This window comes from Rana temporaria, chromosome 12 (assembly GCF_905171775.1).
Source record: "Rana temporaria chromosome 12, aRanTem1.1, whole genome shotgun sequence".
Taxonomy (NCBI): domain Eukaryota; kingdom Metazoa; phylum Chordata; class Amphibia; order Anura; family Ranidae; genus Rana; species Rana temporaria.
Genome location: NC_053500.1, coordinates 32,979,200 through 33,006,884, shown reverse-complemented (window position 1 = coordinate 33,006,884; position 27,685 = coordinate 32,979,200). Strand labels below are relative to the sequence as shown.

Genomic DNA, 27,685 nt, shown 5'->3' with positions numbered 1-27,685 from the left:
AAACTTTTCAAACAAAGGGCCACCTTTATTGTCCTTCAGACTTTAGGAGGGCCGGATTGTGGCCAGCGGGGGCAGAAAATGTCACGGGCCCGGCATCAGTGAGAATAAATATGGCCTCAGGGTTGGTGGTCAATAGGAGGAGGAGTATTCCCCCTATTAGTAGTATCCCATCATTGGTATCCCTGGAAGATATAGTGTCCCATTGTTGGTGTCGGTGGGAGGAATAGTGCCTCATATCAATGGAAGGAATTGTGTCCCAAGGGCCGGATTAAGGCTAGCAAAGGGCCACATCTTGCCCTCGGGCCGCAGTTTGGAGACCCCTGCAGTAAACAAATGGGAGAAGGAGGAAGGCAAAATGATGCTCCTCTGCCAACTATGCCCATCATTCACCCACTTAATGAATTTCCTCAGTCCTCCTAAGCCTGGCAGAGAATTAAAGCTTGCTTCTAATTCACAAAGCCGCACCACATGCCGATCTCAGTTATCAAGTCTCTTCTATCACAGCTGATCTCAGATAAGGGCTCAGGTATTACACAGCCCTCAGCTATCCTGCGCAAGTCAATGAGCTGAAGGGTGTAGACTTGTAACCTGACTACATTTGTGGTTTTGGTATTTATTATGCATTTGTCTCTTCCGGAGTATGGAGAACGATATGAAGTCCATTCAGATCACCTACTAGTGATTGATCTGTATAGATAGTAGGGGGGTCATCAGTATCAGTCATTACTAGATGGAAGACAGGGCTTGAATTGGAATCACTTCTGTAATCCGGGACCCTGGTACAGGGACCCCCATATCAGCTCATATATCCTTGTGGTAACTAAGGTGGTCAGTCCTTCTCATTATAACATCGGCGGTCTGGACAGGGCATCCGGATTCTGGTACCAAGAGTTGTAATTGTTCAAGTAATCAGGGGGCATGGGGGCAGTTCTTCCAGCCGTAGGAAAGTCCCACATTGGAGGAGCATTAGGGGAGCACGGAGAAACCGATGAGGAATTCTGAGACTGCTCTCCATCTTGGGCACTAGGACCTTGCTTGACGACTTTTTTGTACTTGGATCTCTTGTTCTGAAACCAGATTTTCACCTATGATTAAAGAATAGAAGTTTTATTTAACATTGGATCAAATATTACACAGTAACATGCAAAGATTATCATTGGCCACAAATCACTTTTTCAGGACTGAACCAGGGGTAGGATCTCTTACATTGGTGGATTCTGGGGCTTCCAAAAAATAGAAAATGTTCCGTTTTTTTTTTTTTTTTGGGCTTTCCAACCAATCATTAACCACTTAAGACCCGGACCTTTAGGCGGCTAAAGGACCCGGCCAGTTTTTGCGATTCGGCACTGCGTCGCTTTAACTGACAATTGCGCGGTCGTGCGACAGGGCTCTCAAACAAAATTGGCGTCCTTTTTCCCCCACAAATAGAGCTTTCTTTTGGTGGTATTTGATCACCTCTGCGGTTTTTATTTTTTGTGCTATAAACAAAAATAGAGCGACAATTTAAAAAAAAAAATGCAATATTTTTTACTTTTTGCTATAATAAATATCCCCCAAAAATATCTAAAAAAAAATTTTTTTCCTCAGTTTAGGCCTATACGTATTCTTCTACCTATTTTTGGTAAAAAAATATCGCAATAAGCGTTTATCGGTTGGTTTGCGCAAAATTTATAGCGTTTACAAAATAGGGGATAGTTTTATTGCATGTTTATTATTTTTTTTTTTTTACTACTAATGGCGGCGATCAGCGTTTTTTTTTTCGTGACTGCGACATTATGGCGGACACTTCGGACAATTTTGACACATTTTTGGGACCATTGTAATTTTCACAGCAAAAAATGCATTTAAAATGCATTGTTTACTATGAAAATGTCAATTGCAGTTTGGGAGTTAACCACAAGGGGGGCGCTGATGGGGTTATGTGTGACCTCATGTCTGTTTCTAACCGTAGGGGGGTGTGGCTGTAGGTGTGACATCATCGATTGTGATTCCCTATATAAGGGAACACACGACCGTTCACGGCGCCACAGTGAAGAACGGGGAAGCTGTGTTTACAGTGGCGATCGGGTCCGCGAGTCCCGTGGCCGTGGTCACGGAGCTTTGGACCGGGTCGCGTGCACGCGCCCGACCCCACGCCTGGGCTTAAAGGGCAACGTACATATACGTTGATGTGCCCAGCCGTGCCATTCTGCCGACGTAAATCGGCGTGAAGGGGTCCTTAAGTGGTTAAAGGGGTTGTAAAGAATTTTTTTTTTCCCTAAATAGCTTCCTTTACCTTAGTGCAGTCCTCCTTCACTTACCTCATCCTTCCATTTTGCTTTTAAATGTCCTTATTTCTTCTGAGAAATCCTCACTTCCTGATCTTCTGTCTGTAACTCAACACCAAAATGCAAGGCTTTCTCCCTGGTGGGGGTGGGGCGAGCAGGGCTGTCAGGACGCCCACTAACACATAGTTCCTTTCTCTATCTGCAAAGTAGAGAGTGTCCTGACACTCCTGCTCGCCCCATCCCCCCTCAAGAGGCTTTCTCCACACCAGGGAGAAAGCCTTGCATTACTGTGTGGAGTTACAGACAGAAGAACAGGAAGTGAGGATTTCTCAGAAGAAAAATTGACATTTAAAAGCAAATTGGAAGGATGAGGTAAGTGAAGGAGGACTGCACTAAGGTAAAGGAAGCTAATTAGGGAAAAAAATGTTTTCCTTTACAACCCCTTTAAAGGGTTAGTAAAGGTTCGTATTTTTGATAACAAGCATGTTATACTTACCTCCACTGTGCAGTCCATTTAGCACAGAGTGGCCCCCGATCCTTGTGTTCTGGGGTCCCTTGGCGGCTGTCTCGGCTCCTCCCTGCAAGAGATAACTTGTGCTCTCCCAAGGGGGTTAGCTTGTGCGCTACAGTGGCAGCCATAGCCGCCAAGTGTATCACTCGGCTCCGCCCCCCGGCGCACCGCGTCATTGATTTGATTGACAGCAGCGGGAGCCGATGGCTGCGCTGCTATCAATCATCCAATGAAGAGCCAAGAACAGCCTAGAAGACCAGGCTGAGAAGCCAGCGCGTTCACGATGCAGCACTTTCTGGTGGTTCTCGGGCTTATCCTGCTCATCGGCAAGCCTTGAGAACCGATCCGATGGTGACCGGACAAAGATTAGCAGACGAAAGATGGCCTCCGCCCACCTCTGTGGCCTAGGAAGAAGCCCAGAGCGTTGTCACATCTGGATCAAGGACGATGTAGTTCTCCCCCCCCCCCCCCCCCCCCCAGGGCCGGATTAACAATGGGGCTGATGGAGCTGCAGCTCCAGGCCCCTTTCTCAAGATAGGCCCATTTGCCTAGGTAGGTTTTTTTTTTTTTAAGAATTTTTTTTTCTAAGATCGAATTTGGGGGGTTGTAGCTCGATGACCAGAGGTCACAGAAACCCCACATTTGGGGGTAGGCATGGGAAGAGCTACCCCACAACTGGTTAAAATATGGGACGGCTATCATTTATGGTTCCGGAGATACGGGCCTGCTTGCACAGCCTGTCAGAAGCTACATTCAGAGCGGCCAATATAAATACAAGCTGACACACTGCAGCAGACTGATAGGATCACAGTGCTTATAATAATTATTTGTATATTACTCATGGTAATTAACCCCTTGCCACCCAGGCCAATTCTGACACTTCTCTACTACATGTAAAAATCATCATTTGTTTTTTGCTAGAAAATGACTCTATGGTGGTCTTTGCACTTTTTATGTTGCAGGGTACAGAGCTGCACGATTTTGGCTAAAATGAGAATTGCAATTTTTTTGCTTAGAAGATAGATCACGATTCTCTCACGATTGTTGCGGCGTAACATCATCTTTCACATTAAAACAAAAAAATGGGCTAACTTCACTGTTTTGTTTTTATGGTTTTTATTATTCATTGAAGTGGGAAAATGCAGTGTGACATAACATATTGCAGCAATAGCCATTGTATTCCCTAGAGTCTCTGCTAAAATATATATAATGTTTGGTGGTTCCAAGTAATTTTCTAGCAAATAATATTGCTTTCTAACTTAAGAAACAAGTGTTGGACTTTAAGTGGTTAAATTTAGTTACAATGTTAGTTAGTTACAATGTTTCATTTTGTTTACAAACTTCGCAGACTGCCCAGATTTGTTCTTTACACACAGAAGTTTATCCCTTTGATCTAAGAAGGAAGCGTCAGTTACAATGTTTCCTGTTAAAAACTTGGCAGACTGCCCGGATATTTTCTTTTGATAGCTGAAAGTCTCTTCACTTGTTATATGAAAGAATCAGCAAACTCTGCATTGAAGATCGTCAGGGGGGTTGAATCGAGATCACGATTTTTTTAACGATTAATTGTCTAGCTCTAGCACGGTATTTGCGCAGCAATTTTTCAAACATGTTTTTTTGGAAAAAAATGTTTCATTCATTAAAAAAACAGTTAGTTAGTTAAGTTAGCCCAATTTTTTTTGGTATCCTAAGCGATGCTTTACATTTTTTTAGGTTACATGTTTAGAGTTACAGAGGAGGTCTAGTACTAGAATTATTGTTCTCGCTCTAACGATCGTGGCGTATGTAACCTGTGTGTATCTGGCTCTGATACTACCAGTGCCTACCCAGCCACTGACTAGTATCTCTCCCCAGCCTGTCCCCACACACCCTCTCACCTGCTGACCTGTGGACGGGGGAATCACTCCTGCAGTGTTATTGTGTTCTGCCAGTGCGCACAATGATCAGTGTTGCCAACTTTAGCTGGCAGCACTGATTGTTTTAAGGAAAAAAAAACAGGCTGGTTGTACTCAAGTTGATTAATAGATTGACTTGTGTAAAACCAGCTAGCCCATACATAGATCGACTATGGCTGGTCTCTGCATAATTGGCGTAATTTCAATCCATGTATGACCCGCTTAACCACTACTCAGTTCCTAAATATCCTTCCACTCCTGTACATAGTGCTCACTGTCATACTCTCCACACTCCTCTCCTGTACATAGTGCCCACTGTCATACTCTCCACACTTCTCTCCTATACATAGTACCCACTGTCATACCCTACACACTCCTCTCCTGTACATAGTGCCCACTGTCATACCCTCCACACTCCTCTCCTGTACATAGTGCCTGCTGTCATACACTTCTCTCCTGTACTTAGTGCCCACTGTCGCACCCTCCACACTCCTCTCCTGTACATACTGCTCACTGTCATACCCTCCACACTCCTCTCCTATACATAGTGCCCACTGTCATACCCTCCACACTCCTCTCCTATACATAGTGTTCACTGTCATACCCTCCACACTCCTCTCCTATACATAGAGCCCACTATCATACCGTCTACATTCCTCTCCTGTACATACTGCCCACTGTCATACCCTCCACACTCCTCTCCTGTACATACTGCCCCATCATACCCTCCACACTTCTCTCTGGTACGTACTACCCTCTGACATACCCCCTCACTCTTCCTGTACATACTGCCCATTGTCATACCCTTCACACTCCTCTCTTGTACATAGTGCTTTTTTCCGTACCCTTTGTACTCCTCTCCTGTACATAGTGCCCACTGTTAGACCCTCCACATTCCTCTCCCTCACCTGCACATACTTCCCACTTATATACCGTCCATACTCCTCCCCTATGTCGCTTACCCACAAAAACAGTTCTTTAAAATTATACTGAATATCCTCAATGTTACCAGCTCTAGAATGGACACACTTTTGTTAGTTCAACTAAAGGAAATATCAGTTCTCATATTTGTTCTGCCCCATTATTAGTACTCCTTTAATTTTGTGATTACTACTATGATGTATAGAGGAACATCGGGGATCTCAGCTACTCTAAATATAGCACTTATATAAAAAAGTGGCCCTGAAAATATTTTTTAAATGTTGGCAACTGTGCACTTAGGCACTGCCCAAGGGTCACCGTCCACCGGGTCAGTAGGGGGCCCCATGAGAGGCTCCTGGGATCCTGTGATAATAAAGCGGTAGTAAACTTTCCTGACATTACTACTTTTTAGAGGCCCTGGGGTAGGTTATGCCACAACGTACAAGTATGCACAGCATATTAGCACATTAGTGTACACTTCAATTTTCAGACTGAGCCCTCCAGTGCTGCGATGAATCAGGTGGGGCCCGGGCACTTCCATCTTCACCCGGTCTTCCTTCTGGGTTCTGTGCCTTTGGTCACTTGCCTTGGCTGGGCTGCGTTCATGTCATTCCCACGCATTTATTTATTATTTATTACACCCCATTCACACCTCCGCGACAAAACGCCCGACGCCGGCCGCTCGTGCCGCTGGAGGGGAGAATTCCCATTGCTGTCTATGAGATGGTTCACATCTCATAGACGCCGTACACTTGCGGCATGAAAAAAAGTCCCGGACCCTTTTTTTCAGGCGGCATTGGCGTTCGGCCATACAAAGCAATAGGAAGGATTTGTAAAAAAAAAGTTACACTATTCGCGGCAAAATACGCTGCGTACGCGGCGTTACTTGTCGCGGAGGTGTGAATGCAGCCTAAAAGGCCCCACCAAAATCCTCAGCACCAGGCCCATGATGTTCTTAATCTGGCCCTGCCCCCCCCCCACCCTACCCCCCTTTTCAAAGCTTCAGATTCACGTTTTTATTTTTTGACCGATGCTTTCCATTGTAGTGGAGAGATGTACGGTCCTATTGACCCCACATCTCTCCCCCCCCCCCTTTTTCCTTTTTGCACTATTAACAAAAATAGAGCGACAATTTTGAAAAAAAAAATGCAATATTTTTGACTTTTTGCTATAATAAATATCCCCCAAAAATATATAGAAAAAATATTTTTTTCCACAGTTTAGGCTGATGAGTATTCTTCTACCTATTTTTGGTAAAAAAAAATAAAAAAAAAATAAAAGAATCGCAATAAGCGTATATTGATTGGTTTGCGCAAAAGTTATAGCGTCTACAAAATAGGGAATAGTTTTATGCCATTTATATTAATAATTGTTTTACTAGCAATGGCTGCGATCTTTTTCGTGACTGCGACATTATGGCGGACACATCGGACACTTTTGACATCATTTTGCGACCATTGTCATTCATACACCAATCAGTGCTATAGAAATGCACCAATTACTGTGTAAATAACACTGGAAGGGAAGAGGTTAACCAGTAGGGGGAGAGGAAGGGGTTAAGTGTGTCCGAGGGAGCAATTTTAACTGTGTGGGAGCGGGGCTACCTGTGACAGGACATTGATCACTGCTCCCGATGACAGGGAGCAGTAGATCAGTGTCCTGTCACAAGGCAGAACCTCGAAATGCCTTGTTTACACAGGCATCCCCCTGTTCTGCAGCTCCGTGAAAAGATCGCGGGACACCGGGGTGGCAGGGGCGCACGTCCAAATTTCAAGAGACGTGTATATATACAGGTTGCTTTGCGCAGCTGTGCCATTCTGCCGACGTAAATGTTCGTGAACTGGTCGGCAAGCGGTTTAAGAGATAGTTTACCTTTACCACAAAACTACCTATGCAGATAAGGGTCATCTGTAGATGAAGAAAAAAAAAACGTGCAGCTCTGACTAAAGTTGAATAATGCCCTTGCTATAGGTGTAGGCCAATTACATATCTTATAAAGCCTGACTAGAATACTCCCAGGCCATTGCTACGTGAGGCCTAGTCATCACTGCTCACCTCCACATTTTGAGTGGTGCCTAGCACATGAGGGGACATCTTCTATTGGGACTCCTCATTTCCCTCACTTTTTGTGTCTCTACAGGATAGGATGTAGAGAGAAGTATAAAATCTCAAAAAATAAAAAACACCACACAAACGACTTTTCAGCTTGCTGGGGGAGCTACGTAGGGTTGCCACCTCATCCCTTTAAAACAGAACACATATTAATTACACAGGTTCTGTGGCTGATTAAGGTGGTAATTAAACTCACTTGGTGCCTTATCTGCATTAAATTAGCCTCAGAACCTGTGCAATGCATACGTGTTCTGTTTTAAAGGGACGAGGTGGCAACCCTACCTGTGAGTACGCCAAATTTTGTCCTTAATTGTAATTAATTCCTCAGCTAGGTGAAAAATGGTTGCCCATGAAAATCCATGGAGGGAAAAGGGGAAAGGACTGTTTCAAGGCCCCCCTTTTCCTTATGGGATTCCTGGCAGGGGAAGTTTCAAGTCCTTTGGGCTAGTTTGAGCGGGAACAGCAGGGATTGGTAGTTGGCAGCTGTTGCTAGGGGTAAAAGCTAAAGCCAGGATAGGTCAGTAGGGCCCTTAGGCGGGAAAGGCAGGGATTGGTCTAGTTAGCCAGGTTACTGGGGAGAATTTAGGAATTGGAGGGTACCTGATAGGTCAGTTAGGGTCATCTGACAGGTAGGAACATTCCAGAATGTGGGGAAAGGCCTATTTAAGGAGCTGGCTGAGGGGGTCCGGGGCCAGCCGTTCCTGAGGAGGACCGTTCAGCAGAGCTTCTCACCCACCCACCCTTGTCGCGGCAGAAAACTATGTGGATAAATCTCTTTGCAGAAACAAAGGGGATAGTTGGATTGTTTTAAGTCATTTTATTGCAGCTCGAGTCGTAGTGGCTGAGTTGTGTATTTTAGTTTGAAAAATTGGTTGTGTAAGGTACGTATGTGATTAAGTTAATGGTTATAATAATTAAATCCAATAGTTATGCCGCGGCCATTATTTATCCAAAAAAATAAAAAAAGATATAGTAATATATATGAGTAGTATTTATATTTAATAAAGAAAGTGTGTTTATTATTTTTTTAATAAAATAAAAAAAAAGGGATATACATTGGTGTAGTGTCAAGTTATTTGGTGTGTCCAAGCATCCTGCCTATAATCCCATAAGATCTACCCCTAGCCCCTTGGTTCTCACCTGAGTCTGAGTCAGGCCAAGTTGTGCGGCAAGCTCTGCCCTTTCCGGAAGGGCTAAATACTGCGTTTGCTGGAACCTGTGGTTGAGGGCCTGCAGCTGTAAACTGGAGTATATTGTTCGAGGTTTCCTGACTTTCTTTCCTTTTCCATTAATTCGGATTTCTCCATTTTCTATCACCGTGGATTTCTCCAGCTCTGGAAAATAATGGTATGTATGATCAAACAAATAAAATAAAAATGGATACTCTTTTTTTAAAGAATTATGAATTTGAGATGATATAAAAAGTTGTTAATGTCTACGTGGAATGGAAAGGACTTTTCCAGCTCTATAAATTGCTGAATGTGCAAAATGGTACTATTTTGCCTGCTCTTGTTCCTTTTAAATGTCAAATACAATGAAAAACCTCCTTAGAACCAGCCTGTGTGGACAGTATGGCCACTTGCTGACTTTGCAGAATCCAAAGGCAGCTTAAAGTATTACTAAACAGTGTGTGCCGTAAGACCCCCTTTCACACTGAAGCGTTTTTACAGCGCTTTAGCGTTAAAAAATAGCACTCTTAAAACGCTCATAAAACGCTCTCCATGCATCTCAATGGACCCTTTCACACTGAGTCCTGCAAGCAGCATCTTTGGAGCAGCTTTTGAGCGCTGAAAAAAATGCTCCAAAAACGCACCTCTTCATTGAAATGAATGGAAAGCGCTGTAAAAACGCCTTACCCTTTCACACTGAGGCGTTGCACTGGCGGGGCTATGAGAAAAGTCCTGCAAGCAGCATCTTTGGAACAGCTTTTGGGCACTGAAAAAAACGCTCCAAAAACGCCCCTCTTCATTGAAATGAATGGAAAGAGCTGTAAAAACGCCTTACCCTTTCACACTGAGGCACTGCAAAAACGCTCTAAAACGTTAGGGTCTTAGCTGTGCTTTACTAGTACATTGGGATTGCAGATGAGGCTTCGCTCGAATAACGCTCGAAAAACGCTGTAATAACGCTGTAATAACGCTCGAAAAACGCTCAAATAACGCTCAAATAACGCTCGAAAAACGCCCCAGTGTGAAAGGGGCCTAAGAGGAATTTTAATTTCTCCTACGATTGTCCTATCAGGCTTCAAGACCCCTGACCCTCTACCTGGACAGTGCCGATTGGCCCAGTGCTGATCACATGCACCCTCCCATAAAAACAAATAATATATAGCAATACACACCAAACTGAACAGCCTGACTCCATAGACTCTGTAAATATTAGGTTATTTTTTGTCTGTCTGTGGAAGGAGGAGATGATCAGAGAAGACAGGATCAAACAGCCTTGTTACACAATGCCCAGGATTAACCCCTTAGGATTATAACAAGCATGCTTTACTGCATATACAGACTGATTTTACTGTTGTGGGTTTAGTAACACTTTAATCATTCACCTGGTGTGGCATCTTTATTGGTAAAGTGTTCCATATTTCAATAAGCCCACGTCCACAGACCACGTTACCTACCACCACACATTTGTGGGGAGGAGACCCTTGTCCTCTCAACATTGGAATAAGCTGCTTTGTCAATGCTGGTGTTTGGAAGCTGGCAGTGGGTTAAGGGGGGGGGGGAAGAGGATGATAGGAGGTAGGGGGTTATCAAGGGTGCAGTGCGGTGCCAGGTGTGATGAGGATGACGGGGTAGTGTATTAGGAAGGTTTACTAAAAATGCAATTTACAGTTACATAAGTATAGATTCCTTCATTTACTTGCTGATGGTTTACAAGTTCTGGAATAAAGTATTTACAGGCTAAGCAATGTACAGTTCCGTAAAAATAATTAAATAAAGTGAAAGATACGAAGGGGCAGTTGACAAGGTCATCAATGGCCAGAGTGAAATACCAGGAATGTGGAAATACTACATAGCATAGAGGTAGTTTGGAGTGACAGTTCAAGACCTACCATGACCTGTACTGACAGACCACTCAAGGGGACGGGTGAGGGACAGGCAAAACATAGGTCACTGCTTACGTGGAAAACTCAGGTTAGTGCTAGAACCTTCACATTTACTACTATAGAAAGCGTGCTGACATGATATCTTCAATGACATTTTTGGGGGTAAAATTAGATCTTGCACACACACAAAAGTGCTTGGTGAAAAACATAGGCCAAAGCTAATCAAGGCGAGACCTGCTCTGTCAACTGGTTACCGAGAGCGTCCAACACATTGAGCAGCACACTCCTCAAGTGCGAATCCTGGATTACGTGTTACTAGGGTGAACTAACTTTATTAAAAAAGGATAGCTCTAAGGAAGAGGGTCCACCCTTGAAACGCATAAGCCAGGATACCCACCTAGGGCAGTCACTATCAGGGGAATTCATTAAAGCATTAGGACCACTAGTCTGGTGGTATGGACCTTTAAACCCTTTTACTGCCACAGTTGTAGATTCTATGTCAGTGGCAGCAGGAGGATTTTATACACACTTCTGGTGGCTGTGTAAGTATGACAAGCCGACAGTCAGATGGAAGAGATCCGGTGGCTGTGCAGCCACAAGATCACTTCCACAGACCCAGTGATGGCGAGTGCTGCCGAGTAGAGGGGAGGGAGATCAGCGAACGTTTGTTTGTCAATTCCCCCTTCCTGTTTATGACCTGTAAGCAATGTGTAGACAGGTGCAGTCTACTTTTTCCACTACAGGTGGTGCTCATCTACAGTGGTCCTCATCAACCAAAAAGGTCCAATTGTTTCCTGGGTCACTGGAGAAGCAACCCGGTTGGATGTCCAAAAGAGTTGCATCCCTACGCTTTTCCTCCTCGTCTGGGCATCATGCCACTTGGGCACGTGATGGCCAAGTCACATTCTGCTCTCTTTATAGGAGGTCAGTCTTGCTGATACCCGCTTTCTTCACATTACTGGAAACCACAAGTGCACCCGGTTGGGCAGCCTCCCCACCGGATTTGTTGTGAACTGTTAGTTCATCATTTCAATACAACATTTCCATTGCACCGGAATGTGTGTATTATTGCTGTCACACCATGATACACCCCACCTACAAAAGTCCAATGCCACGTACACACGATCGGTTAAACCGATGAGAAGGTCTGATGGACCGTTTTCATCGGTTCAAAACCGATCGCGTGTGGGCGCCATCGGTTATTTAACCATCGGTTAAAAAAAAGGCAACTTGTTTTAAATTTAACCGATGGATTCCTAACCGATAGAACAAAACCGATCGTTAGTAGGCACAACCATCGGTTAAAAATCCACGCATGCTCAGAATCAAGTCGACGCATGCTTGGAAGCATTGAACTTCGTTTTTTTCAGCACGTCGTGTGTTTTACGTCACCGCGTTCTGACACGATCGTTTTTTTAACTGATGGCGTGTAGGCGCGACGGACTATTAGTCAGCTTCATCGGTTAACCGATGAAAACGGTCCTTCGGTCCGTTCTCATCGGATGGACTGATCGTGTGTACCTGGCATAAAACGTGGTGACAGGGACTCTTTTGGTCATCATTCTGTAATATATTTTCAAAGATTTCAGCAAGGGAAAATTAGGGGAGTTTCATGCAGCAGCCAATTATTTTATTTTTTTTTAACGAGTAATCTAATGAGATAGAAGATAATATTGAAACAAGTGTATCCTCTACTAATCTCCCTCCCATGTAGTGGAGGATAAAGAAAGGAAGTCCAACCTGGGTGACAATCCCGACTTCCTCAATAGATACAGTGTAAGAGTGAATGTAGCCACCCAGGGTCAGGAAGTGTTATTTAACAATATTATCTTACGTTTGTCCCCTATCACCATGTTACAGAGATGTGGAAAGGAAGACGTGTTTAAAAGGGTAAAAGGGAAAAAAATTGGAGCTACAACTCAGAATGTGGCACGACATCCAGATATAAATGGCAAGAAAAAAAAATATGGAGTGATACTGGACTTTTAATTGGTAGCAACTAGCAGACCCAAAATGAAAGTAAAAAAGGAGCACTCCATAGAATATAAAAACCACTTAAAATTATGAAATACAGTATATTCAAAAAAGGTGAGTACATATCGTATCGTTCCATGTGGGATGATCCCATGTACAGTTGTGCTCCTAAGTTTACATACCCTGGCAGAATTTATGATTTCTTGGCCATTTTTCAGAGAGTATGAATAACAAAAAAAAATCACTCATGGTTAGTGTTTGGCTGAAGCCATTGATAATCAATCAAACTGTGTTTACTATTTTTGAATCATAATGGCAACAGAAACGACCCAAATGACCCTGATCAAAAGTTTACATACCCCAGTTCTTAATACAGTGTATTGCCCCTTTTAACATCAAATGACAGCTTGAAGTATTTTGTGGTATTTGTGGATGAGGCGCTTTATCTTCTCAGATGGTAAAGCTGCCCATTCCTCTTGGCAAAAAGCCTCCAGTTCCTGTAAATTCTTGGGCTGTCTTGCATGAACGGCACGTTGGAGATCTCCCCAGAGTGGCTCAATGATATTGAGGTCAGGAGACTGAGATGGCCACTCCAGAACCTCCACTTTATTCTGCTGTAGCCAACGACAGATCTTCCTGGCCTTGTGCTTTGGATCATTGTCATGTTGGAATGTCCAAGTACTTCCCATGCGCAGCTTCCTGGCTGATGAATGCAAATGTTCCTCCAGTATTTGATAATATACTGCATTCATCTTGCCATCAATTTTGACCAAATTTTCTGTGCCTTTGTAGTTCACACATCCCCAAAACATCAGCGACCCACCTCCGTGTTTCACAGTAGGAATGGTGTACCTTTCATCATAGGCCTTGTTGACTTCTCTCCAATTGTATCATTTATGGTTGTGGCCAAAAAGCGAAATTTTGGTCAAATCACTCCAAATGACTTTGTGCCAGAAGCTTTGAGGCTTGTCTCTGTGCTGTTTGGCGTATTTTAAGCGGGATACTTTGTGGCATTTGCATATTATTGGCTTTCTTCTGGCGACTCGACCATGCAGCTCATCTTTATTCAAGTGCCTCCTTATTGTGCATCTTGAAAGCCACACTACATGTTTTCAGAGAGTTCTGTATTTCATCTGAAGTTATGTGCGGGGTTTTCTTTGCATCCCAGACAATTTTCCTGCCAGTTGTGGCTGAAATTTAAGTTGGTCTACCTGACCCTGGTTTGATTTCAACAGAACCCCTCATTTTCCACTTCTTGATTAGAGTTTGAACACTGCTGATTGGCATTCTCAATATATCTTTTTACATCGCTTTCCTGTTTTATTCAGTTCAACTATCTTTTCCCGCAGATCCTTTTGACAATTCTTTTGCTTTCCCCGTGACTCAGAATCCAGAAATTTCAGTGTAGCACTGGATGAAAGATGCAAGGGTCTGTCAGGAGTCCGGAAACTCATTGACCTTTACACACACACACACACACACACACTAATTACAGTACAAGCAAACAGATCACAGGTGAAGATGGTTACCTTCGATAGCCATTCAAATCCCTTTGTGTCAACTTGTGTGCATGTTATCAGGCCAAAATCACCAGGCTATGTAAACGTTTTGATCAGGATCATTTGGGTAGTTTCTGTTGCCATTATGATTTAAAAAGTAACTGAGTAAACACAGTTGATAATAAATGGCTTCAGACAAACACTAATCACGTGTGAAACAAATGTTTGCGTTATTTATATTCTCTGAAAAATGGCCAAGAAATCATAAATTCTGCCAGGGTATGTAAACTTATGAGCACAACTGTATATACAAGATAACCTGTAAGTATGCCCATAAATACGGTGAACTTGTGACTTGAAATAAGGGTAGTCTTCCATATCAGGGCCCCACAGAAAGTGAAAGTACTGTACCACGGGATCACTATGCGTTTCGCCTATAGCTTCCTCAGGCGATCCCCTTGGTACCAGGTTTCAATGGGAGATGTGATATGCCAAACACACAACAAGGAAGAGGAAATAATAGAAAGCAGCGCAGGAATAGCCCCAGATCAAGATTGTGTCCAAAATACTTTAGCCCAACAAGGGAACTTGCCCTAAGGTCAAGAAATATACCAATTATAGAAGATTATCCTGGGTGACAGTGTGTGGAATAATGTCAGATATTTATATATGCTGATAGAACCAAGTCACTCGAGTACAGCAGGAATAGGGGGGATAGGAAGGGGTTCCAGTGTGAGTCCACCTTACAGATTTTCTGTAAAGGGGAAATTACAATTTAAAGTTCAGCCTGGGTGACAACCATGGCTCCCTCCATAGATACAGTAGAGGGGTGAACGTAGTCAATCAGGGACAGAAAAATGTGTCCTGGACAATCTTCTCTTGCTTTTTGGAAGCTACTGATCCCTTCCTCCCCCCATATAATTGAGATACTTTTTTAGCCATCAAAAAGGTAACCAGCTAAACCCATAAGTAACAATCAGACAGAGGAAGACGTAACTTTACAGATAAAATAACTTCCATGAGAATGCGCACGCTTCAGTTGAATTGTCAAATTTTTAAAAAGCGGAACAGGTAGAGAGGACTGTCAGCAGACAAAGCTGAACCATGTCTGCTAGTGATGCAGAAAAGCAGTCAGACTCCATTTACAGCCCACATATATGTTATTATAACTGGGGAGCATTATTGGACAAAGATGAATGGTGGAGGTCTTGTTGATCTGTATCATGTGATGCTGAAGGTCCTGGACCATGCAACCTCACTAAAGAATAATATTCGACAGGGCTGGATCTAGCCGGTCTGAAGTAAGCACAGTAAAAATGTCAGGGGGGCAGAGGATTGGAGGTTAGTAGGGCTACTGTAGCTGTGTAGGCTAGTACTGCAACAATCGCAGCCAGCTACACACTGTGCAGATCGTTGCTGTGTAAGGGAATCTGATTTCAGCATATTGTGCTGGGTAGGGAGGAGGAACTCATACTTTAACATATTTAGGAGAGCTGTAGTTGGTGCTAGGACAGTGTCAGGTGGGGGCAACATAGTGTAAGACAGAGGCTTGCAGCCTGTGGATCGTGAGCTACCTGTGCAGGTGATAAGTAGACTGCAAACGGGTCCCTGCATTGCCAACCCCTGCCATTTTAGGTGCTGCCCTCCTCCTCCTCCTCCACCACACCCATCCTCATGGCATTGCAGAGAGCAGAGGCAGCACAGCCCAGGATGGGAGCGGTCCTAGCAACCAATCACCAGCTTAATATGAAAAGTTAACTGTGGCGGCTCCCAACCTGCATCCCGAACTGTGCTATCTTCCACTCTCTCCTCTGTTTACATGTTTAGGTAGGACACATCTTATGCTTGTGTGGGAGATGATGTGATAGGAGATGAAGACTTAGCTATTGGGGGTGGCAGACCACCCCAGCACCCCAAAGATCCCCTGATTTCCCATCATTGGGGATGGGTACAGACAAGTCAAGCATGATGAACCGATCTAAGGTTTCCCCATGTTGGTATTTAGGGGTAGTCCGAATTGTGTATATATAAGTACTATTTTAACATGTGATCAATCACCCACTATAATATGTAGCACTACCCCCGCAGGAGCTGCTGGTTAAATTTTGGGTTTGCACGTTACCTTTGTAGCTTCGTTGTCAGGGTGGGAAAGTCCATAATAAATGCAATGTCCAGACCAATGTAAAACCTACAACAGTTAGGTTTTATTTCTTTTTACTGCAGGGTAACTTGAAATAGAGAAAGCAGGAGGGAGGAGAAGAGCAGGGGAAGGTTCAGGCACACGATACAAAATAAATCAGTCTCCATTCTCAGCTATTGAGTGGGTATTGCTCACCCAGATAGTCCCCTCTCACTTGGCCTAGCAGCCGGGATGACGCACAAACTAATGTCCAGACGGTCTCTGCCACAGACCTCTTGGAATGAGCTTGGTCTCTGCCACAGACCTTTGAATAAATTTGGATGCGTCCAGGAATTCTCTGCCACAGGATTTCAAAGTCCCGAACCTCCAGCTGAGCAGTAAGAGAGCCTTTAAGCTAGAACCGGCAGACTGCAGGGCTTTCAATGTAGTGGATCCCTCCTTGATTGGGTCACCAGGCCTCACCCGAGACGCTAGCACTTTGCCGGTCTCCTCCAGGGCAGGTCCTCCACCGGTTTCCTTTATTAAGATAGCTTCCTCCCTTGTGGGATCCCCCTTTAAGATTGTAGGCCCCAGCCAGCGTAGCCGGGCCCGCTACACAGTAGCATCACTCCGGGCCAACGTGGCCCCGAAGTCGGGCTCACAGACACCCCTCGCGCCAGGAGGTCCGCGAGGCGAGGAAGAACCTCGATCAAAGGCGTCTGTCCCTTAAGTACCCCTCCCCGGCATGCACAGTGGGGTTACCACCCCTACTGCACCGCTGCCAAGAAGGGACACCCAACACACCATGGTACACCTGCGTTCTAACATAAGGCCAGGGTGGCAGCACCACCAGCAGGCAACAAGGGAAACTACCAAGTAGTACCACAGCCAGAAATGAGGCAAATTTGGGTTAATCAAACAGGTCTGGGCCCAAGTACTGGCCCAGACGTCCCCTAAATTTGAAATAGTGTCACACACACACACACACACATTATTATATATAAAAAATATTTTCTTATAGAATTTACTTGTGCAATCTTCTCCCATCTTTACTTGTGACTTTAGTAACCTATTCAATTCCTACTTGAGACTATTACGCGGAAAAAGGTCGTGCGATATTCGGATCGTGTGTACGGGCCATTAGAGTAATACTAAAACCAAAGAAGACAAAAAAAATCACCAAGTTCCTTTACGTTGCTGTAATCTGTTACAGGGTGGCTACATTCGTTCTCCATGGTCTTACTGTAAATAAGAGTGTATCCACGTCCTGCACCCAAACTGGATTAGGGATTTGCAGTGTACACGACCACAACATTCACTGCTAATTCCAAAACAAAAATCTGAAGAAAGAGGGAAAAGGTGCTTGGGAGCTCATGAAGGATGGTACAAGCAGGCAGAAAAAAGAAAACTGTGCTGTAAAGACTCAGTCCCTCTGAAAAGCGACCTACGACTGATCACTTTTCATAGGACTTTAGCCTTCTTACTGCTGGTTTTAATCCCTTAACCCCGTTTGGCTGCTTTTGTGGCTTAGAGGGCAGCTCAACAACATAGATTACATTGCCATTAAGTAGTAACCATGCAATGATTTTATATTTATTTTTTGTGTGTGCTAATAAAAACCACACTCCCCATACAATGATGTACAAATTCAATAATCAACCAGATTTCATTTAATCGGTAAGAGATTAAAAGTTTACCGCTAATTGCTTTTAATGGTAGATTACACATTCTTTTGCTGCAAAAGAGATCTACATTTCCCAGTGAAGCTTTGTGGTTTTGCAGTTGCACAGGTTTTTATCGTTGTTGGTGACCCCATTGGGCAGATTTCCCATCACTTCCTGTCCTTGGTGACACCTGGAACAGGAAGACACGGGCAGCAACGAAATACCAGAGATTCCAACCCTTCACCATTTTATTAGAAAACAAATTTGGTTTCTGGCTCCATCCCCATTGGAGAGATCTCTCACCGTGATTCAAGCCCACAGATAATGCAAGGAAGTTTGGCTGGTTGTATTGATGGACCGACCCAGTTTTGCTCCATGTATGGCTGGCTCAAAAAGAAGCAAATTTGTCCATGGATGACGCAGACTAGCTCATTATGAAATACTTACCTTAGAAAGAAGCTCCCACAGGGCCGCCTGATCACCGCTGAGGGAGCTGACATGTTCCCTTTGCGTTTCTTCCGGGTTCGCTGCTCCGGCTCTGTGAGTGGCCGGAACCACGATGACGTCGCGAAAAGCCCTCCATTCCGGCAGCAAACACTGAACCTTCACTGTGCATGCGCCGCCAACGTCAGCGGCTGCATGCGAGATGAATATATTCTAAACTGTACAGGTTTAGGAGATATTCATTTTACTTACAGCTAAGCCTTATTATAGGCTTACCTGTAGGTAAAAATGACCAAGTGGACAATACAACCGCTTTAATCATACATGAATAAAAGTGGTCTGAAAAGAATAAATAAAGCTTGGCAACTGGAAGACGTAGGTACCTTGGTGCAAGTTGGCTTTCCCTTCCATTTGCACCAAACATATCTACTATGTTCTAGTGGTTCTAAAGGCAGAATAAAGGCCCCTTGAAACTCATTTAGGGCAAGGGAGCCTTGACTGCTGGAAGCATGGCATCAGAGGAGATTCGGCTGTCACAAGAGTTGCGCCCCTTTCCGTCCGTTGTGATGTTTTGTCACAACTTTATTGGCAGTTTTGACCTTGCCAGCAATTGATGTTGCTTAATGGGCTATGCCCTCAAGTTAAATTCTGGGGTCAGTCTGATGCCGGTCTGGTACTGATGGGAAAGACAGGCTGACTGTGAAATTATGTTTTATGGGTGCTTGCCAGTGGCGGAACTACCAAGGTCACACTTGCGACCAGGCCCTGGCATTCCGCCACTGTCGGGGGCCCCAGTGGAGTTGCTGGCCACATGGCTCTGAGCTGAGAGCATCTCTCATACAGCCCAGAGCCTGCACTGACAGTTGCCCTTCTCTCCTCCCTCGCACAGATGGGAGAGGAGAGAACTGATCTGCTCCTTCTCCTTCCGCCCCTCTCCTCCTGTGTGTTCACAGCGGGAAGTGTGAAGCCAAGCAGATGAATTTGATAATTCATCTCCTGTCTTTAACATTTCCCGTGGTGCACATAGGAGGAGAGGGGTGGGAGGAGAAGGAGTAGATCAGCTCTCGAATCTCCCATCCATGCGAGGGAGGGGGAACTGTCAGTGCAGGCTCTGGGCTGTATGAGAGCGATACTCTCGGCTCAGAGTACTGCTGAGGAGGCACCGATTATCAGTGTTAGCATCACGTACCTGGTGAAGACTGGAATGTTGTGGAGCCCTCTCTCCTAACACTCCTGAAAGTGGGGACAGAGAGGGTAAATGCAAGGAGTGGCACGAGTGCCGTAGCAGCTTGCTGGTGATGTCCACTCTGTAGCTGGTAGTCACAGTCCTTGGAATAGGATGCAAGAACAGCTTGGCACCAGATCGTGGGACAGAAGCAGAACCAGGAGAATCGGCAAGTCCAGAAGATAGGCCAGGGTCGGTAACAGCCGGGCAATGCAGTACAAAGTCAGCAGGCAGATCAGATTCAGTAAACAAGCCTAGGCTGGGATACATGCGCAATGAACTGGCACTGCAGAAATTAAATTGGTCTTTCACTTATAAATATTAGCATGCATGCAATGTGCACGAGCATGAGCGTGTATCCGCACTGGCCTTTTGGCGGTAGAGATCCGGTTTACCTTACAGTTAGCAATGTACCGACAGCCTTGCCGGTTATCGGCTCTCATTTCCTCACACATACACAGCGTGGGAGAAAAGGACTGCCGATAAACAGAAAGTATGTTTACATGTGATGAGCTAATCACGTGGTAAAGGGCCTCTGTGATTGGCCATTTAACGTGATCATCTGTGTCCGAAGGGTTCTGAAAGGATGTCCATGGACACTCTCCTAGAACTGGAAGCGTTCCCACTACACAATTCTACATGTTGAGTATTGACATTTCTGAATAATTAAGTGATCCTAATTATTGCTCGATTCACAAAAAAGTGATGATAATCTAACCATGCACGGTCAGCCTAAGTTTATACTTGCCTCCCCTCTGAACAGTGATTTGCAATAGATTGCTTTTCAATGCATTTGAGAGGTGGTGAGGAGGCAATAGGTCACCTCCTTATTGCCCGTTTTAACCATGTAAAGCCTGCACCGCCATGTCACAACTGTGGTCTCAGTCTGAATAAGTTGGGGCCCCATTCACTTAAATGGGTCACGTACGGTTGGCAGTGCTGACGCAACAGGGGGTATCATTTTTTGTTGCAGCTTGTGTTGTAAAAATGCAGCAGCGTGCCCTTAAGTCATCCCTACTCTATACAGGTCCTAAGAAATAACAAATACACACAAACTTGGCTTCAGACTTCAAGTGGGTGTCAAATCACACATCACTCCTTAACATGGCCAGCCCATATCAGTGCATTTCTGCGACAGGTATGACCAGTTTCTGATCAGCTGTGGCCGCTCGCCTGTACAAATCAATGACTAGATGACACTGTTTGCAGGTGATCACATCTGCATAGTGTCTGGGGCTAGACGTACTAAACCGCTTTTTGCTAAAGCATCGAATAAAATAAAATAAAAAAAGACTGGCTGATTTTCCACTGCTACCTACTCAGCAACTACAGTGTAAATAAAAAAAAAAGACAAAAATAAACGGATGTAGAGACTTGCAGAAAACAAACGTTCAAGATGTACATCATCCTTAAATAACCAAAATAAAAAGGAAATGTGTTACATTAATGTGCAGATTGCTAGGTCCAAAAATAAAGAAGAGAAACAGATCGCCATAAAAACGCAGATATTATTTGTAGCACAAGACCGATTAGATCATTAGACCAACCAAAAGATAGATAAATAGAAATATTTATTTTTTATTTTGTGCCAACAAAATAAATAATTTGAATCTATCCATCTATAGGCGGTCCCAATAGATAGATCTGGACATCCAATAAGATATCTATATATCCAAATATTGAGATCACAATAGATGATATCCTATTGGATGTCCAGATCTATCTATTGAGAGCTCAATAGATGGATATATAGATATCGTATTGGATGTCCAGTTCTAGGTATTGAGATCTCAATAGATGGATATATAGATGATGGGCCAGATCCACGTACATCCGCGCATATATAGGCCAGCGTAGCGCATCTCATTTACGCTACGCTGCCGCAACTTAGAGAGGCAAGTGCTGTATTCTCAAAGCACTTGCGTCCTAAGTTACGGCGGCGTAGCGTAAATAGGGCCGGCGTAAGCGCGCCTAATTCAAATGAGGATGAGGGGGCCATACTTAACATTGACTACGCCTCCTGGGGGCAGCTTTATCTTTACGCGGCGTATCTCTTACGGAAACGGCGTATCTTTACTGCGACGGGCGCACGTACGTTCGTGAATCGGCATATCTAGTCATTTACATATTCTACTCCAAACTCAACGGAAGCGCCACCTGGCGGCCAGCCTAAAAATTACACTTTAAGATACGACGGCGTAGGAGACTTACGCGGCTCGTATCTTAGCCTAATTTAAGCGTATCTGGTTTCCAGAATACGCTTAAATTAACGCCGGCGTAGATTCAGAGTTACGACGGCGTATCTACTGATACGCCGGCGTAACTCTCTATGAATCTGGCTAATAGATATCATATTGGATGTCCAGAGCCATCTATTGAGATCTCAATATATGAATATAGGGATGATATCTTATTGGATGCCGATGTCCCGATCTATCTATTGAGATCTCAATAGATGGATATATAGATATCTTATTGGATGTCCAGAGCCATCTATTGAGATCTCAATAGATGATATATAGATGATGTCTTTTTGGATGTCCAGATCTATCTATTCAGATCTCAATAGATATATAGATATCCTATTGGATGTCCAGATCTATCAATCTATTGAGATCTCAATAGATGGATATATAGATGATATATTATTGGATGTCCAGATCTATCTATTGAGAGCTCAATAGATGGATATATAGATATCGTATTGGATGTCCAGATCTATCTATTGAGAGCTCAATAGATGATATATAGATGATATCTTTTTGGATGTCCAGACCTATCTATTGATATCTCAATAGATGGATATACAGATATCTTATTGGATATTCAGATAGATCAAACAAAGCAGAAATCTCTTCATCCATCGATGGAAAGATTCAAATATTTAATTTGGTCATAGATAGATATGATAGAAAAGGTCAACCCATTAAATCATTCTCTGCAGCTATTTCCTTTTCTACCACCACCCCCTCCCTTTAGAATGTAAGCTCTACGAGCCGGGCCCACCTGTACCTTTTGTATTGAACTGTACTGTAATTGTGTTGTCCACTCTATACATTGTAAAGCGCTGCGTAAATTGTTGGCGCTATATAAATCGTGAATAATATTATTATTATGATAGAGAGATAGCTACAGATATCACAATAGACAGATATTGTAATAGAACAAAACTATATGAATCTACCTACCCTTTTTCCTATCTACCTACCTATCACTCACTCTATCACAGTATCTATCTATTATGATATCCATCACTCTATATCTTATTCACCATCTATCATGACTATCCAACTATGACAAAATTAATTTTTAGAATCTCTCTAGATCTTAATAGATGAATAGATCTCAATAGATGGACAGATTGAATTATTTTAATCTATCTATTGAGATCTAGATAGATTCAAATAAATCATTTTGTCATATATTGGATAATCGCGATAGAGAGGGAAAGAGATGCAGCGACACATAGCTATTCCGATATCCATCCCAATATCTGTCTATTGTGAGATCTATGCATCCAATCACTCTGCTCTATATCTATTGCTCTATCCCGGTTAACCTCTATCAAAAATTATTGGAATCTATTCATGGATAAATGGACAGATATTTCAATAAATACATATTCCATCTATCACATGGACAGCCCATAACAATAATACCTTTTACATTTATCTCAAAATGCTGTAAAAATAAAAAATGATTAGAAAGTCTTTACTACACAACTGAGGTCCATAGAACATATATTCAATATTATGTATTGTGCTGACAAGCATTGTAAACTTTTTGAATGATCCGAGGGTCAGAAATGCGCACACTGCACACCCAGTGTAGGTGAACGCATCGCACAGACGCACAGCTTCCACGTCCCCCATGCAGTGCTGCCAACCGTCCGTATTTTTACGGACAGTTCGTAAAAACGGGCACTTTTTTCCCCTGTTCGTAAATGTCCGTAGTTACAGGAATGTGCCAGTAAAAATAGCTGAGATCGGTTTGGAACTGCGCATGGAGATTGGAGGCAGGGGGTGATGGTGGCTGCGGTGGCACCGCAGAGGGGGATGGAGGCAGGGGGCAGTGGAGGCAGGGGGAGATTGGAGGCAGGGGGTGTTAGTGGCAGGGGGTGATTGGAGGCAGGGGGTGATAGTGGCACCGCAGAGGGGGATGGTGGCACTGCAGAGGGTGGGGGATGGAGACAGGGATTGTTGGTGGCACTGCAGTAGGGGATGGAGGCAGGGGACAATGGAGGCAGGGGGAGATTGGAGGCAGGGGACGATGGAGGCAGGGGTGATTGGAGGCAGGGGGTGTTAGTGGCACCGCAGAGGGGCATGGTGGCACCGCAGAGAGTGGGGAATGGAGACAGGGGTTGTTGGTGGCACCGCAGAGGGGGATGGAGGCAGGGGACGATGGAGGCAGAGGGAGATTGGAGGCAGAGGGAGATTGGAGGCAGGGGAGATTGGAGGCAGGGGGAGATTGGAGGCAGGGGGAGATTGGAGGCTGGGGGAGATTGGAGGCAGGGGGAGATTGGAGGCAGAGGGAGATTGTGGCACCGCAGAGGGGGGTGAAGGCAGGGGGTGTTGGTGGCAGAGGGGGATGGAGGCAGGGGGTGATGTGACTAAATCATTTGCCCTTATTATATCGAAAATAACAAAAATATGTTTTTGTTTACCTTAATATCTACCTTAAATCACATTGCTATTTGCCTAGCGTACTTGTTTGCCTAAATACTGAAATTTGCACCTAAAAATTTAGTAACTTTTGTGAAATGCCAGTAAAAACGTGGCTGTGCCAGTACATTTCGGGTGTCGTGCCAGTAAATTTCAATCTGGTAGGTTGGCAACACTGCCCCCATGTAAGGAGCTTTATGCATTCCAGCTTTTGGAGTTTTTTAAATGCACTGGCTAGACAGGAAAAAAAAAGTCCAGGTGAGGGTACCTTTGAACTGACCACTGTACAGACTAACCAAACATCACAGGTCTAGTGGTTATTTAGATTAAAATATTTAGCTACTTATAACTTGCATTTGATGTAAGCCTTAATCATATGAAGACTTTTTTATGATGTTATTATACTGAACATGTGTGCTATACAAAAAAAAAACGGCTAATATAAATCAGTATCAATTAGCTAAAACAAAGTAAATATATTTAGAATCATAAATAGAATAAAATATCAGAACATAAACAGGATATAGTAACAAATAAAATAAAGAAGAATCTGATCTAATTCTAACTTCTGCATAATATAGAATGCATGATTCAAAGAGGATAACTTAAGAAATTGTAATTCGCTGTATGCATTACAGTGGCCTGTAGAATAAATCAAATTTCTACTCTAGGGAGCCAATCACTTATAGGTCGCTACTTTTTACGCTACAACAGTCCCCGTGCAATACATTTACTGTCACTTGGCAAGTAATAAATGCATACCACAACTTTGGTTTCTTTGACTGTCACATGTAACTTTCTTTGGTTAATAAAGGAATTATAAAAAAAAGACCAATGTGCAAAGGGCAGTAAACCACAGCAACCAATCTGAGTTAGCCTGTAGATTATAGGATAGCCGTTCCCTGAAACCTGATTGGTTACTATGGGTTACTGCACTTAATCATTTCTCTTTCCGTTTCTTTACTAAATAAGGTAAATCCTGCATGAATGTCAGAAGATGCCATTTGGCAAGGTGGTATAACCTACCGGGATCTTCATGTAGTCTCCCACTGTGGTTAAGCGTATTATTGTAATGCTGGTAGCTCAGGTACGGATTCCCGTTATGATGCTGGTTGGCTGCGGAGGTAGAATAGGGGTATGGGAATGACCGCCCTCCATAGGCTGAAGCCCCTGGAGAAAACAGGCCCTCGTGGCCAGCTGGGTGGAAGCCATGCAAGGAATAAGGTCCATGTGCCAAAACTGGAGAGTGTTGGCTTTGTGAAGAAGATGGTGGTCCATGGCCAAACTCGAGATAAGAAGACTTTGATGGGTCCAGAAAAGCATCAGCGATAGAGGTCATCTCAGCTTCGGAGGTCAACCAGTCCACGTTGATGTCAAACCTGGTGCTGAGCCATCATCACGCTCCATTTCATACCTTTTCCAGCCACCAGAAACTTTAGTCAAACATTACTAGTCTGTCATTTGGCAAGTGTTCCTACAAGTCAGTTCTACTGAAGTCCTGGAGCCGCCCCCCAGCCCTGTAATTGGTAAGCGCCTCTCCTGATGTCACAGATTCTTCCCCAGGGAAGCCCTCATTAATATAATTACTTCTTTTTTTTGCAGGCAGCTGGTTGAATGAAGACTGTTCACAGACCCGAGCTGGTCTGCAGGTTACAACTTGCTTCAGCAGTCTGATCAACAAGTGAGGAGGATGATAGGGAGGAGGGAGGGACATCATCTGCAAAACAAAAAAAAAAAAAACGCGTACAGTATGTTTATTGTCAAGGAGCTTGCATCTGTTTAGATACATTGGCGTGGAATCCCCTGCAAGGCACGCGAAGAACACGTACAAATATATAATTTAAAGGGTAGCGTTATTGTTTTCAGTGCATGTACAGAACAATGCATCTAGAGGAAACAATATAGTAAAATATGAAATAGGATTTGTAAGAGCTGCTGTGATCCCACAGCTATTGGCATTGACCTATTTCAAAAAGACAGTCACATTGCCCATTAAAGGAATTTAAAGTAACAATGTGAGGTCCTATAATCTCCTAGACCTCTTTATACTCCCCTCTATAGGGATCATAGGCGTGCGCACATAGGGTGTAAGGTGTGCCTGGGCACACCCTAATCACCCTGTACTATGCAGATTCCCCTTGCTGCCTGGCTGCAGAGAAAGGGACTGGGGAATCTCTGTCCTCAGTCCCTTTCTCTGTCTCAAAAGTTAGACATCAGGGGTCTGTTTAGACCACTGATATTTCACCAAAGCCCCCAAACAGGGCTCCTAAAAAAATAAAATATTATTAAAAAATAATAATAATAAAAATAAAATTGTAAAAAAATAATAATAATAATAATACAAATACAGATAAACTACTGACACCGATCTCTGCCCTGCTGACAAAGCCCTACTGACTTGCCCACTGCCATATATGGTATATTACACACGCATGTGTGTTTGAGCTTTGGTGTGCACACCCTAATGCAATGCGCACACCTATGATAGGGATTCCCTGCAGATCCCTTCTACATGAACGCCACTGCATAATATCAAGTGCTTCTGGGTATGGAGGAACATGTGACCACCTCCGATGTAGTCTGAGGCCTAGATTCATGTACGGCCGATCTACGTTGCGCGGGCATAGCGTATCGTATTTACGCTACTTAGAGAGACAAGTGCTGTATTCACAAAGCACTTGCGTCCTAAGTTACGGCGGGGTAGCGTAAATGGGCCGGCGTAAGCGTGCGTAATTCAAAGTAGGCTGGTAGGGGGCGTGTTGTATTTAAATGAGGCTTGACCCCATGTAGATGCATGGCCGAACGAACGGCGCATGCGACGTATTTACGCCCAAAGATACGTCGGCTCAATGCCTGCGACGTGAACGTTACTTACGCACAGCCCTGTTCGCGTACGACTTACGCAAACGACGTAAAAAGATACGCTTGTTCCGACGTCCATACTTTGCATGGGCTGCGCCACCTAGAGACCAGCTTTAACTTTACACCGGCGTATGTCTTACGTAAACGGCGTAACTAATTGCGACGGGCGTATGTACGTTTGTGAATCGGCGTATCTTGCTCATTTACATATTCAACGCGGAAATCAAGGAAACGCCACCTAGCGGCCAGAGTAATTATTGCAACCCAAGATACGTATCCTACGCCGCTCGTATCTTGGCCAAATCTATGCGTAACTGATTCTATGAATCAGGCGCATAGATACGACGGCGGCCATTCAGACTTACGACGGCGTATCTGGAGATACGCCGTCGTAAGTCTTTGTGAATCTGGGCCTTAGTCTAGTGGCCAAATTTTAGCCCATGATGGATAGAGGGAGGTCCAATAATGGGTATTTTGGT

General features: G+C 44.0%; 1 protein-coding gene across 1 annotated transcript; it reads right to left on the bottom strand.

The window, feature by feature from the left end:
* Positions 1-250: 250 nt before the first annotated feature.
* LOC120918463 (homeobox protein DLX-6-like) lies at positions 251-26,031 on the bottom strand. The gene is made up of 3 exons (XM_040330056.1): positions 25,371-26,031; positions 8,847-9,040; positions 251-1,085 (listed from the first exon to the last, which is right to left on the bottom strand). Exons 1-3 carry the CDS (start codon positions 25,681-25,683, stop codon positions 843-845), a joined length of 750 nt encoding a protein of 249 aa, XP_040185990.1. The 5' UTR covers positions 25,684-26,031; the 3' UTR covers positions 251-842.
* Positions 26,032-27,685: the final 1,654 nt, after the last annotated feature.

Excerpts from the sequence above, each read along its gene's own strand:
- LOC120918463 (XM_040330056.1), bottom strand. The coding sequence starts at position 25,683 with ATGACCTCTATCGCTGATGCTTTTCTGGACCCATCAAAGTCTTCTTAT. Across the intron at positions 9,041-25,370 it reads GAGACTACATGAAGATCCCG|AGCTGGAGAAATCCACGGTG; the intron begins GTAGGTTATACC and ends ATTATTTTCCAG. Across the intron at positions 1,086-8,846 it reads TTGGCCTGACTCAGACTCAG|GTGAAAATCTGGTTTCAGAA; the intron begins GTGAGAACCAAG and ends CTTTAATCATAG.